The sequence below is a fragment of the Labeo rohita genome, chromosome 7 (genome assembly GCF_022985175.1).
Source record: "Labeo rohita strain BAU-BD-2019 chromosome 7, IGBB_LRoh.1.0, whole genome shotgun sequence".
NCBI lineage: Eukaryota > Metazoa > Chordata > Actinopteri > Cypriniformes > Cyprinidae > Labeo > Labeo rohita.
Genome location: NC_066875.1, coordinates 25,383,604 through 25,397,054, shown reverse-complemented (window position 1 = coordinate 25,397,054; position 13,451 = coordinate 25,383,604). Strand labels below are relative to the sequence as shown.

The 13,451-nt window shown below is 36.7% G+C and overlaps 1 protein-coding gene across 2 annotated transcripts in view; it reads right to left on the bottom strand.

Annotated features, from left to right (window-relative positions):
- The window catches only part of ambra1a (autophagy/beclin-1 regulator 1a), an 84,498-nt gene that overhangs the window by 51,436 nt on the left and 19,611 nt on the right, over positions 1-13,451 (bottom strand). For both annotated transcript variants that reach the window (XM_051114582.1, XM_051114583.1), the window contains exon 12: positions 5,257-5,367. In XM_051114582.1, coding sequence (XP_050970539.1) covers positions 5,257-5,367 — 111 coding nt within the window. The remainder of the gene's footprint in view (positions 1-5,256; positions 5,368-13,451) is intronic.

Sequence of the window (13,451 nt, the reverse complement as noted above, 5' to 3'; positions counted from 1 at the left end):
TTACAGAAAGGTTGGGAAGGTTATGAAGTCCAACGCATCAATTTGGTGGTGGATCAGATTGAGTTTCTTCCCTAACCATTTATCTGGGGAACACTATGTTGTGCTTATATGAACTTTGTAAAACTGAAGAGTTGTTCAGAGTGCCTGCAGTCACTTGAGGTCTTCATATTTATTACTGTGGCAGTTGTTTGCGTGTTTTTCTCAGAGTCAGAGTTATTATACTTCTCTAAAACTAGAACTGAACCATAAACAACATTTTTGGTACTTGAAATAAAGTAAACTGAAATAAAATATTAAAAAGGAAAACTTATATTCAGTTATTTTTAAGTGAAAATTTCTCATTTACATTTAGTTGAACCTGAAGTACTAAAATAACTAACTGAAATAAAAATGAAAAACTATATAGATAATTTAAAAAATAAAAATAAAACAAAAAAGACAGAAGCACAACAAAATTACTAAAACTTTAAAGGATTACTTCACTTTCAGAATAATAATAAATAATAATTTCCTGATAATTTGCTCACCCCAATGTCATTCAAGATGTTCGTGGCTTTTTTTTCTTCGGTTGAAAAGAAATTAAGGTTTTTGGGGAAAACATTTCAGAATCTTTCCCCATATAGCGGACTTCATTGGGACCCAATGGGTTGAATGATGCTTGTCATTTAACAAAAAAAAATATATAAAAATTTATGTACTTTTTAACCACACTTTATGTACTTTTTGTCATGCACTAGCTTGACTAGCACGCATTATGTAATCACGTTGGAAACGTCACGCATGATGTATGTAGAAGTACCGACCCAGTGTTCATCATCTTGGATGACATGGCGGTGAGTAAATTATGAGGAAATGTTTATTCTGGAAGTGAACTAATCCTTTAACTAAAATTTAAATGAAGACAAAAATATAAAAAAAAACTAATTCAAAATATTAATAAAAACTATGATAGTATCTCATTGACAACACAATAACACTGTTCAGAGTTTCCTACTGTACATTAGAGCAGAGTATGGATGCGTTACTGCTTTGTCTTATACTACACTGGCAGGAAAATGCTTGTACCCACATCTTCACAAGATGTTTAGATCAAATACCTGCAACTAAGCTACCACCATCACATTGACACAAGAGAATATACCAGTTTAACTTCTATTACTGGCCAACTTTTGGACTACAATGCATTTACCATCTACAAAGCAAATAATTACTTCTCATACAGTATGACCTAAAAATCTGTAACATGTCCCATCTACACTAATGGTTATATAGCCTGAAGTCTGACAAGCTATTTTTGAAAAGCTATTTTTAACAAGTGCACTGGATTTCTAACTGATGTGTCCTTCTACAATTTTTGGATGAAAAAAGTTATCTTAATTAATGTATCAAACTTATTCTGCAATATTTAAGCCAGAGCACATAATTAAAGCAAGTACAAGCATTTTCTGAGAAGATTAAGTGCTTTTTTCTGTCAATTAAACCAGACTGCATTAAAATAATTATAGAGGAGGAAAGAATCATATAGACCACCAAAAAGAAAAAAGTTCACAAAAGCCCAGACGTACTTAATTAAAAGCTACGGCGAGAGCATGTCTAATGGAAATGTTTCAATCTCAAGTGTTTTGTATAACAATGAGCTTCCACGAATTCAGCATGAGCTGTTTAAGTATTATCTAAGTATGACTGCAGCACAATATATGAACTTCTAATGGGCTCCAAAATCAATAGCACAGTTTATTTGACATCTAATGCCTATAACGACTTTCTTGTGTTTGTAATTAGACTGCACTGATGCACCAGAGGGAATGTGTACTGTGGGAGGACAGAGGAATGCACTCAGGCCTCTGTAGAGTGGAAGCAGCCTGCTGGGAAGCGAAGAGGGCTTCTGTCTGGGGGGGTCAGTGTTCTGCTTAGCTGACACGGTCCAGCTCTACCTCCCGCTATTTCCCATTTACTTTTGTAATACTGTAGCAAATCTGATCCTGTGTGCTCTGATATCTAACAACTGCTGGTTTTCTTCTTTAGATACAATAACTCAAACTGTGATCAATGTCAGTTAAAATTCACTTTTCACTCTGCAAGCTGTGTGGATCTAATAAAAATGGATTTTTTTCCTCAGTATTGTCTGCTGGAAATTTAAGTCTAACTTGGCTATTAATTTTTAAAGAAATGTTCAAAAAAATGTATTGCATGTTGAAAGCACAAGAATAATTTATACCACAGTGTTGCAGTCCAGCGCTGTGGCTTTCATGATCATCAAGGCTTGTTTACAGAAAGAACCAACACTGTGACAGTAACTATAATGATAATTATATTAGCATCCACTCCAATGGATAATATAGATCTGTTTATTCCTACTGTGCACATACATGCAGAACTTGGAAGTTGGAAGACTTCTGATTGGCTGTTAAAGTTTTTAGCCATTCATCAACTGGAAAAAAAAAACAAAAAAATCTGACGGAGAAAACTTCCTGTGATCAACCCTTGGGACACACGACTGCCTCGTTGCACAGAACAAAGATAAAACAACAGGAGAAAAGCAGAAACAATTAGAAATAATTCTTAGTTGGCAGCAAATCTTTCAATCCATCTTTTTTGGGGTACTTTACAATAGACAAGATAAGCCACAACAAACCATATTTTGCAGGATGTTGCATGGCCAGAGATTTTTTTCAGGGTGTTTGGGGCAAAGCTGGGGATTCAAGCCAAGAAGGGTAAGGGGATTTTCTGAAACAATTGTTTATGTTTGAATAGCTTTAACAAAAACCAAAAATCTTTTTTTTTGTCCTCTCAAATGGCCATTTGCCTGAACCTGACCCAAGTGGCATTGGGATGTATAGTACTTCTGAAAGTGTGATATGGATTGTGCTGTTCTGTCTCATTTCTATTTTATATTTTACACTCTCAGCGCTGCAGTTTTATTGCCCTGTCTGTGGGAGATCTGAGTATTTAAAAACGACTGAGTCTTCGACAGAACTGACAAATAAACTCTCAATCCTCATCCGTCCACAGATCCTCAGTAAGTCTGGCACATCTGGGTTAAGAGATAAGTGAAGGTCATCCTGAATTTTATGATTTATTTTTTCTTTTTTTTTTAATCTTCATAGCACAACAAACACAGCATTCACAACACTCATTTTCTTGTGTATATCTGGCTGTGTGTACATGCCCTGAGGGATGCTAACCTTTGTTTTCTGAGATTCTGAAGATTCTCACAGGCTGAACAGATGTTAGTGCCTAAGTGCTGCCAGGTGTGAGATCAAGCCCAGATAACAAGAATCACTCTGCAATCTTGTAATCAACCATGGGTAATCGCCAAGAGCTTCCAGTAACGCTCATCGTGAGGGGGAAAGAAAGAGAGAGGCGGGGAAGAAAATAACTCTAATATGTGACCAATTTCCTCTCCTGTCCATGGCATCTGCCCTCCATCAGCTGCACTCTTGTGCTCAGTGGAGTGCTCACTCTTACCTTTCTCCACAGCTACTCTATCATGGTGCAGCTTTTCCCCTCACTACGACTTCCTCAACACTGTGGGGTACTGAAGCATTTTGTGTTTCTGTTCGGGTGGATGGGCACATGGCAAATATTAAATCTCAGAAAGAACACATGTGCCTTTCTGGAAAATACCAAACGAAACACTACAGAAACCAGGGGTGGGTCAGTCCTAATCCTACATTTTTTTCATTGATTATTCTGCTGTTCATATTAGTGTTGGGTTCGAGTCTGCCTAAGTTGAGTCCGAGTCCAAAATGGGCCGAGTCAGACTCAAGTCCTAGTCCCAAAAGGCAGAGTCCGAGTCCAAGGAAACACTACTGTTTGTCAGTATCTTAACATTGTTTTAACCCAGGGGTGCCCAGACTCGGTCCTGGAGGGCCGATTAGGCAAACATGAACCAGCTAAACAAACTCTTACTAGGCATAATAGAAACCCCCTGGCAGGTGTGTTGAGGCAAGTTGGAGCTAAACCAAGGACCAGAACCGAGTTTATCTTGGTGAATGGGACCTTAAGAGCAGAAAATGTACCTTTTATCTCTAAATGTGGCTGTGTGTGTTTTGGGTTTTATATAACAAATGGTTAGACCTGAGAGAGGACTTTTTGAATTTTTGTCTTGGATGAAAGTGAGGTTGTGAGGGATAAACCTAGTCTTTACAGGAGCACACACTGTGCAGGCTATAAAAGCACTACATATACTTTCCATAAATCCCAGCCAACTCCCACCTCTTTTATTTTGAATGCATTTATAGTGATGGGCCATTGAATTATTAGAAAATCATGTACATTCAAGGTGGTTTTGGACCCCTAAAAACTATTGCCACAAAGATGTTAGAAAAATTATTTTTCTTTGAAGCTAGAAACTGTCACCATGTTTAAAAAATAATAATAATTTCAATACAGCAAAAATTAATAAACTAATATAAGTTAAACATTTGGTTACTGAAGGCAAGTAAACACCCAAGTATTACTTACAAGCAAAAGGATAAATAAATATATCAATCAAAAATACAAATGTGAAATATTTATAAAAATAAAATCTTTAAAAAAAAAAAAAAAAAAATAAAAATGTTTAGGAATTTTTTTTTTTTTTTTTTTTAAGTTTACAGAAAATTACAGAAATAGCCTACTACAGACATTTAATGAAGTAATAAACATAAAAATAAAACACTGCAAAGTCTTCACTGTAAAAATTCTTATTAACCCCTTAGTGCTCATCACCTGTGGAATGTTTTGCATTGAGTTAAGTTTGACAGGAACGCTAAGGGGTTAAAGTTAATGTGATTCACTTAAGAACAGTGAGTGATTTTCTCTTTTTCTTTTGTTGTTTGATTAACATTTATAACACGGATGGCAGCTGCAGGTTTACGCTGCTGTCGCTTTAAGATTTGGACTATTAAGATTCAGAATATTTTCAGAGTCTGAAATGCTTGAGTCCAAGTCAAGTCAAGCCCAAGTAAAAATGCATCCAAATCAAGTCCTAGCCTGCTAAAAATTGTACTCGAGACCAGACTCAAGTCTGAGTATGAGTCAGAGTACCCCAACCCTAGTTCATATGCAAAACTCAGTCATAACCGAAATCAGGAAATGGGTATGATCTAACCAGTGACTTGGGAACTTGCTCAAGGTTTTTTTGTGTGGAATATTCACTGCTGAAATCTAAACTTTAGATGACTGTAGAAGATTCAGAATCATTAAATATACTGATGGATTAATTCCCCCCCCATCTCTAACTGATAATATGACAGACTGTTTTTCACTCACCATTACTGATCTCAGGCAAGTCAAATTTGGTGAAGTCCCACCACTGCAGGCGATACGTTGTGTTAGCTATGTTACTGGCCACTGCAGACTGACCGTCCCCAATTACAGCACCTTAAAAAAAAAAAAAAAGAGGAAAAAAGTTACATATTATAGATACAGCATTTTAAAAAAATCCTCAACTAGTCAATGTTTCTATGCAAGCGGGTTAATAATGCACATTCAGTTTGGGTTTAGTCATTTTTTTTTCTTTGAAAGAAATGAATACTTTTATTCAGTATGAATGCATTAAATCGATCATAAAGCAAAGACAGTAAAGACATTTATAATGTTACAAGAAACAGTTAAGGCTTTTATAATGTTATAAAATATTTATATTTTAAATAAATGCTGTTCTTTTGAAAGTTCTATTCATGAAATAATACTAAAAATATCTCACACAAATATTAAGCAGCACAACTGTTTTCAATATTGATAATAATAAAAAAAAATGTTCCCTGGACCACAAAACCAGTCATATGGGTCATACATTTTTTGAAACTGAGATTTATACATCATCTGAAAGCTGAAAGAGTAAGCTTTCCATTGATATATATTTATTAGAATAGGACAATATTTGGCAGAGATACAACTACTGGAAAGTATGGAATATGAGGGTGCAAAAAAAAAAAAAAAAAAAAAAATCAAAATACTGAGAAAATTGCCTTTAAAGTTGTCCAAATGAAGTTCTTAGCAATGCATATTACTAATCAAAATGTTTTTTGATATATTTATGGTAAGAAATGTACAAAATATCTTTGTGGAACATGATCTTACCTAATGATTTTTGACATAAAAGAAAAATTGATAATTTTGACCCATACAATTTATTTTTGGCTAATGCTACAAATATACCCGTGCTACTTATGATTGGTTTTGTGGTTGGGGGTCACATAACAGAATGATTTCTAAAGGATCTTTGCCATCACAGGAATAAAATTTTAAACATACTGAAGTAGAAAACAGCTGTTTTAAATTGTAACAATGTTTTACTCTATTTTTAAATCAAATAAAATACAGCTTATGAGCATGAAAGACTTCTTTCAAAACATTAATAACTCTTACCAACCACACATTTTTAAATGGTGTTGTACATCTGACCACAACAGAAGCAGCACATTACACGAACAAGGAAAATCTAACAGCCTTCAACTAAAGAGGCTCTATCGTGTTATGTTGCGGTTTGCAGGGCATCTCTGAGTGCAACCCAAGACCTGAACACTCAAGCAGAACACATAAAAATGAGTAACACAGCCTTACTAATACTGGTAACACTATACAGATACATGTAATCTCAGATAAACGCAACTCAAAAATCAGAAAAAAAAAGTTTTACATATCTTCACAGTTTGATACATCTATGAATGCTCTTCTGTATCTAATCTAGACAATAACAGTTAAGCCTTGTTTTGCCTGAGGAATCTCGTCTATCTGCAATAACTTCTTCCGCGAAGAGTCCATCAATGGTTATATAAACTGTATTACACTCTGGGCACTTAGCAAATCAGACAACACACTAGCCACTGAATTTAATACAGGTCTCTGCCTGCAACATAACTCTTCTCTGAGGTAAACAAGGAAATGTCAGGCTGTCCTCTTCAGTGCTCAGGCCTGTCACCATAATTACAGAGGGGAAGAGGGAAGGCTTTGGCCGAACAGTACACTTAGAGGTCCATTTGCCAGTAGAGGGTCGATCCTGGGCCTGGCTAACAGATTAGATTTGCCTGTTATGACCTGGACTCAAGGAGACGTAATGCAGACATAAATATCTATTACACCGCTTCCCCCTGCACTCTGCTGTCTGCCCATTACTGCCCACAGACACCCAGGTGCAGTGAGCTGGCATTCAGACAGGCTTTCAGGAGCTGCTCTAACAACCATGGACTAATGAGCTGGAGGGCTTCTCTCACCATAAAAGACCCTTTGGGAACCAGAATGCTGTGGACTTTACACTAAACCTAACCTGAAATGCAACACATCTGGCGTTGGTGCTCAAGAAACATCTATTATTATTATGAAACGTTATTCTTCTGTTAACACATGTTATTATGAAAAAAAAAACTTCTGTACTTTTGTAACATTATGTTATTACTGTCACTTTTGATCAGTTTATTGCACGCTTGCAGGATAAAAGCAAAAAAATCAATTCTTACTGGCCCCAAACTTCTGAACAGTGTAAGTTTTAGGCATATCGACAGAGGCAGAGCTTTTAAAGAAGAAATAAAGGAGAACAGAAAGATGGACTGAACTGAGATGATTGTGTCGATTGAAACTGAATCATTAAATTCTTTACTCTCCAAAGTGCAGGTCAACAACAAGACAAATCACAAAAGAAACTGCACTAAAAACGTCATTAGAATGAATGACACATAAAAAACATCCTAGTGACACAAAGTCATCATCTGAAAACAAAGGACATAATTAATCATTTTACTGTACCATGGTTTTATTTTAGAAACAATTTGGAGGAGTGGAGTGGAACAGATGAGGAACAGACTAAGTTTACAAGAATTACCTACATTTAAATGACAATTTTATAAAAAAAAAAAAAAAAGCACTAAGGCGAGGGTGAGGGATTAAGTATTTATCATCTGTCACAGTGCAGCTATGAGCTAAACCTTTTTCACGGCAATCGTTTTCCTCATAGACGCACAACAAATTGCCCTGAAAAAAATGTAACTTTTGGAGGAGAATTTCACAAGGTGGACAGAGGCTGTAGACACTGGGGGATACATTCATTTACATTTTCACAGATTAAAAAAAAAAACAAAAAAAAACATCAACAATAGAGTGGTATTTAAAAACACTCAGTTCAAAAGTTCACTGCTGCCTTGTTTGTTAAAGGGAGAATATTTTCACAGAACACCACTATTCTTAAATGGGAGGCAGTGGGTTGAAGGTCAATGCAGATTCAAAGGACTGTACATGATCCCAGCCAAAAAATAAATGTCTTATCTAGCAAAACGATCATAATTTTCTAAATAACATATTTACATTTATATACTTAACCATAATTGCTCGTCTTCCACTAACTCGACTTCACGCGTTACGTAGTCATGTTGGAAAGGTCATGTGTGACATAGACAGAAGAATCGACCCAGTGTTTACAAAGCAAATGTGCAAAGAAAGTCAAAAGCCCTTTACAAAAAAAGGTAAAACAATGTCAGACGACTTTGAAGTTGGAGGAGAAAATGAGATGGAGTTTTTCTCCCTACCTTATCTTTTTGAATGGCTGTACACAGACAAAGAGCTAACCACGCATGACCTTTCCAATGTGATTATGTAATACGTGAAGTTGTAGGTGCGCATTGAAGAGCTAGTGCAAGATGAGCATTTGTGTTTAAAAGTATATAAATAGCTAAATTTTTTTAGAAAATGCCTGATCATTTCGCTACATAAGACACTTCCATAAGACACAATTCCTCAGCTGGGATGGTGTAGAGCCTTTTGAAGGTGCACTGCAATTGCAATTTGAACCTTCAACGTGTTGGCTAGCACTGAAGTTCACTATATGGAGAAAAACCTTAAGTTCTTTTCTACTGAAGGAAGAAAGATTTGAACATCTTGACATGGGGGTGAATAAATTATCAGGATTTTTTTATTCTTGAAATGAACTAATCCTTTAACAAAGCAATACTGATACTTTATCCATATGTGATGCCATCTAGGAAAACCCAACACATGGTGAAGTGTTACCTTGTTTAGGTTTTGATACCATATGAAAGCTAAGTTCAAGCCCTTTTCCAAACTGTTTTTATTTTGTCAAAAGTTATGGCTATCTTAAGTTGGCTGAAGGCTATGATTTTCAGGAATGGAATTTTGAGAAAAACGGGTTTAAAGTGAGACGGCTTTCACTTTCATTTCCCAGGTTTAAAGAGAGTGTTGTACTGCATTATTACACAAACAGACTAACGTTACCCAGAAGAGGACAGTTTTCCATTGTTTATCATGGGCATAGTCTCTGAACTTTTGATCACCCCTTGTATGTTTAGATAGCACGAATAGTGTAGTTGACACTTAGAAAAGCGAGTACAGCGCAACTGTTCGTGCACTATGCATTAAACAGACTGTCATCAGACTCCTCTTTAGTAACTTCACCATCCGATCCTTCACCTCTGGATGTAAAATAGTCCATTACAGCATTGTTTAGGGCACTGACATCACCAAGATTGAGCAGACTGAGATGAGAAAGATCAATTTAAGTGAGCAGCTAATTAAGACTGCATTGTTCTGTTGCGCTCCGCCATCTCGTGATATTATAAATAAATAAAACTTGCCATGCCACAGTTTACACAGGCCTGGTGGGGATTGTGTATTGATACACCTTTATTAAATATGTTGCGTGGTTTATTTTGATAGGTTAACTGTTCTTGTGGTGTTAAGAGGAAGCGCCTCTGCAGCTTGCTCTTAACACAAGAGAAAGACCTAGTCATTTCTGCTCGATGCAATAAATCGCTATTTTTCTGCACTAAACAAGTGAAGTTTACCATGATAGACAAGATGTTATAGAATGATAATTTAATGAAAACCTATTTTTGACAAAAAGTTCACGTTCAACCTGTTCAAATTTCCTGAAAATGTTCCAGCACAACATCCGACAGATTTCATATTCAGGCAATGTAACAATTCTACTGAAAGACATATTGTCACTAATTTGATTTTGCCTTTTTGAGAGAGAGAATTAAACTGAAACTGAGCCAAATATATAAAAAGAACGTGAGGGATAAGTTAGCACTGTATTGTGTATAATGTTATAACAATGTCAATGATACTTAAACTTGCACTCAGATGGCCAAATGTAATCTTGGAAAGCTTTTATAAGCCTAATTTATAGACAGCAACAGAGTGTAAAAGCGAGAGGTGTATTTTCTAGATGGTTGCTCTGTCAGGTGTACTTCAGAAAGGAAAGTTCACCACAGGTGGATGAACAGACAAACCACCACATACTAGCTCAACCATCCGAGGTCTAAAAATTCACGTCACATTCTCTTAATTTTAAGATTCACTTAATAGTTTGTGAACCTCAAAAGTACAGTGTCAGATGATCAAATGGTTCCTTTTACACTAGGCAAATGCCATGGGAGATAATTCGAAAGTTTGGATGATTAGTTTAACAGGTCTCAGAGTCTTGGCAGAATCAGCACTTCCTGCCCTGCTGGCTGATTAAACTTCTGCTCAACACCAATTACATTCTCAGCACTCACAGACACAGGCAGTTAGCACCAAGGAGGTCAGGTCTGCACCTTTTCACACAGAGCAGGAAAGCTGTTACAACTGTTAACTAGCAGTCACCATTCCAGCTGGCATGAGCAATGCAGTGTTTTCTGGAGTTCAGCAGCCTAGTATGTCATACTGCTGTGTCATCTGGAGAGATTTTGAATGCATGAACAACAGATCCGACAAGCTACATCCTCTTTTGCTTTACCCAGAGGCTGTCACTCTCAAAGGACGAAAGTATCAAAAGGGATGAAATGCAAATATCATTTGAAAATTGCCTTTTTTCCCCTGTAGATCAGTTAATCAAACATGTTGACGCTTTAATCTGGCAAATCCTCAGACATGCCCGTCACCAAAGCTTTTACAAGACAACACTTTTTTTTTGGAGTCTAAATAGATCCATCAAATTAGTTTAAGGCATCTCTATTTGATGACGTGATCCGCCAGAAAAAATATATTATAAGTGAAAAAAACATGTTTTAACAAGTTGATAATGCAAAAAAAGTACATAACATTACATAACAATCATGTAATAACTTCTATTTCACATACTATTTAAAAAAACAGAAGTCCGCATGTAGTATATACTGCACTGCATAAGTATTCAGTGAGCAGTAAGCGAGTGATCCATTCTTTACAGAGCTATGGTAACTCTCAACAGCATCTCACAATCAGAAACCTCTTATACATAGAGCAGGAAATGGTTAGGACATGTGACCCCTGACCTCTGAGTTCTGCCAATGGAAAAAAATAAAGAGCAGCTGAGGGGCATTACTGATGCTGCACCTCTCAAAAAACGGGTCACTACCTGGAGCTGCCCAGAAAGACAAAGACAAGAAACAAGAGAAACAGGCAGGGAGAGAGAGAGGGGGCGAGACCTCACCTGAACTCTCCATAGACTCAGCTGTGTTTTAAGAGCGGCTCTACTGAGTGTTTTAAGGAGTGATTACCCGAGGGAGTCTTTGTATGGCATGTGGTGTGTGTGCTAAATGAGGTCATCATAAGTGTCCCGTACAATAACGGAATTTAGGGCGACTACCAAGAAAAATGTGTTTCTTCATGATAAAACTAATTATATCAGTACTTTCCAAAATGGTTGAAATTTACTTCACAGACCAAAACATAAATTACCAATCTGCCCATGCAGCAGAATTCAGTCATACGCCTCATATATACTCACCAGCCTCTTCAGCACTGACCCGACAGAGCAAAAATAGAGAGAGAAAGTCTGGTGAAAGGACCATTCCATTAAAGATAATCGGGTCTGGGCTGCAGTTTTTCATGCTCTGAAAAGTCCATATAAACTGGGTTTCTCTCTGACAATAACAGCCTGAGGGATCCGTCAGGCCTGCAGTGCTGGGTGGAGCAGGACTGAATGGATCAGAGACGGGCTGAATTAGAGAGGGTCACTGTTCTCCATCACTAACTCTTCATTCATTACACACTGCATCCTAAGGCCCTCCAGCTCTGGCTTTATCACACTTCCTATCTGTAGTTAAACAATATTTAATAAACACACACACACACATACACTACATACCCTAATATTTCTCAGCAGTGTTGCTTCAGTGACTGCTGATTAAATCTAAACAATGTAGAACTCATACCAGACAATTATATTCACTTAAAGGTATAGTTCACCCAAAAATGAAAATTCTGTCATTAATTATTCACCCTCATGTCATTCCAAACCCGTAAGACCTTCGTTCATCTTCGGAACACAAATTAAGATTAAGTTTATTGTGTTACGAAGACGAACAAAGGAACTATGGGTTTGGAACAACATGAGTTATTAATGACAAAATTTTCATTTTTGGGTGAACTACCTCTTTAAGGTAACTGACTGCATCTATTTTGTAAATGCAGGTTATGAATATTATTGAACAATTCATCCATGTCTATTTCATTTGTAAAAAATTAAAAAAAATAATCATTAAAAGTTTTAATAATCATTAAAAATATATTTACGAACCCTAAGGTAAACCCCAAAACATTTTCACTGTTTTATTTTGGTTTCCATGAGAACTATAGCTTAAATATAGTTGGACAGTTTGAAGTTGAGTGGCAAACCACCAAAACAATCAAACTCTCATTGAAAATAAATATCACCATTACACAAGACACATTCTGGTAGGCAGAGGGGAAGAAGAGCAGAAACAAGAACACGGCTTGTCAGCTAAGTGGCCCATGGGCCAAATACAGCCCATTAATCAATTTATACAGCCCTTTGATTGATTTAAAGATCACGGAGCTGCCTTATACACGAGAGTGCTCTCTGTACAAAACTCTGTGGTGAAATCAAAAGCACTCAAGTGGTCAACAATTACCAGGCCAGAGCACAGCACGCTTTTAGCTTCCAATGGTCATAGTTCAGCTACTTCCCAAACATGACCCAGCACAGCATAAGCACACATATTTGATCAAGTCTCACTCAATCAAATGTACTTATGCAAATAACTTGACTGTTGACATCAAGCATTAAACTGTTGCAGCTCATCCATCCAGAGGGTGTAGCGTAAAAAATGGTATCGGGAAGCGCCACTGAACCTGCATATACAGTGTTTGGTTCCATAGAGCTATGAGTAATTCTTAAAGAAATTCCACCAAAAATGAAAATCACCCCATTGATTTATTCACCTCAAGCCATCCTAGGTGTATTTGACTTTCTTATTTCAGATGAATACAATCAGAGTTATATTAAAAAAATGGCTCTTCCAAGATTTATGACAGTGAGTGGGGGTCGAGATTTTGAAGGCCAAAAAAGTGTGCCCATCCATCATAAAAAGTACACAGCTTCAGGGGGGTTAATAACAGCCTTCTGAAGCAAAGTGATGCCTTTGTGCAAGAATAATATCCATATTTAAAATTAAATAAACCCTAATCTCTAGCTTCCGCTAACTGTCATACGTGCATTTACGAGTGGGTGGCATTTCAGTGGATGA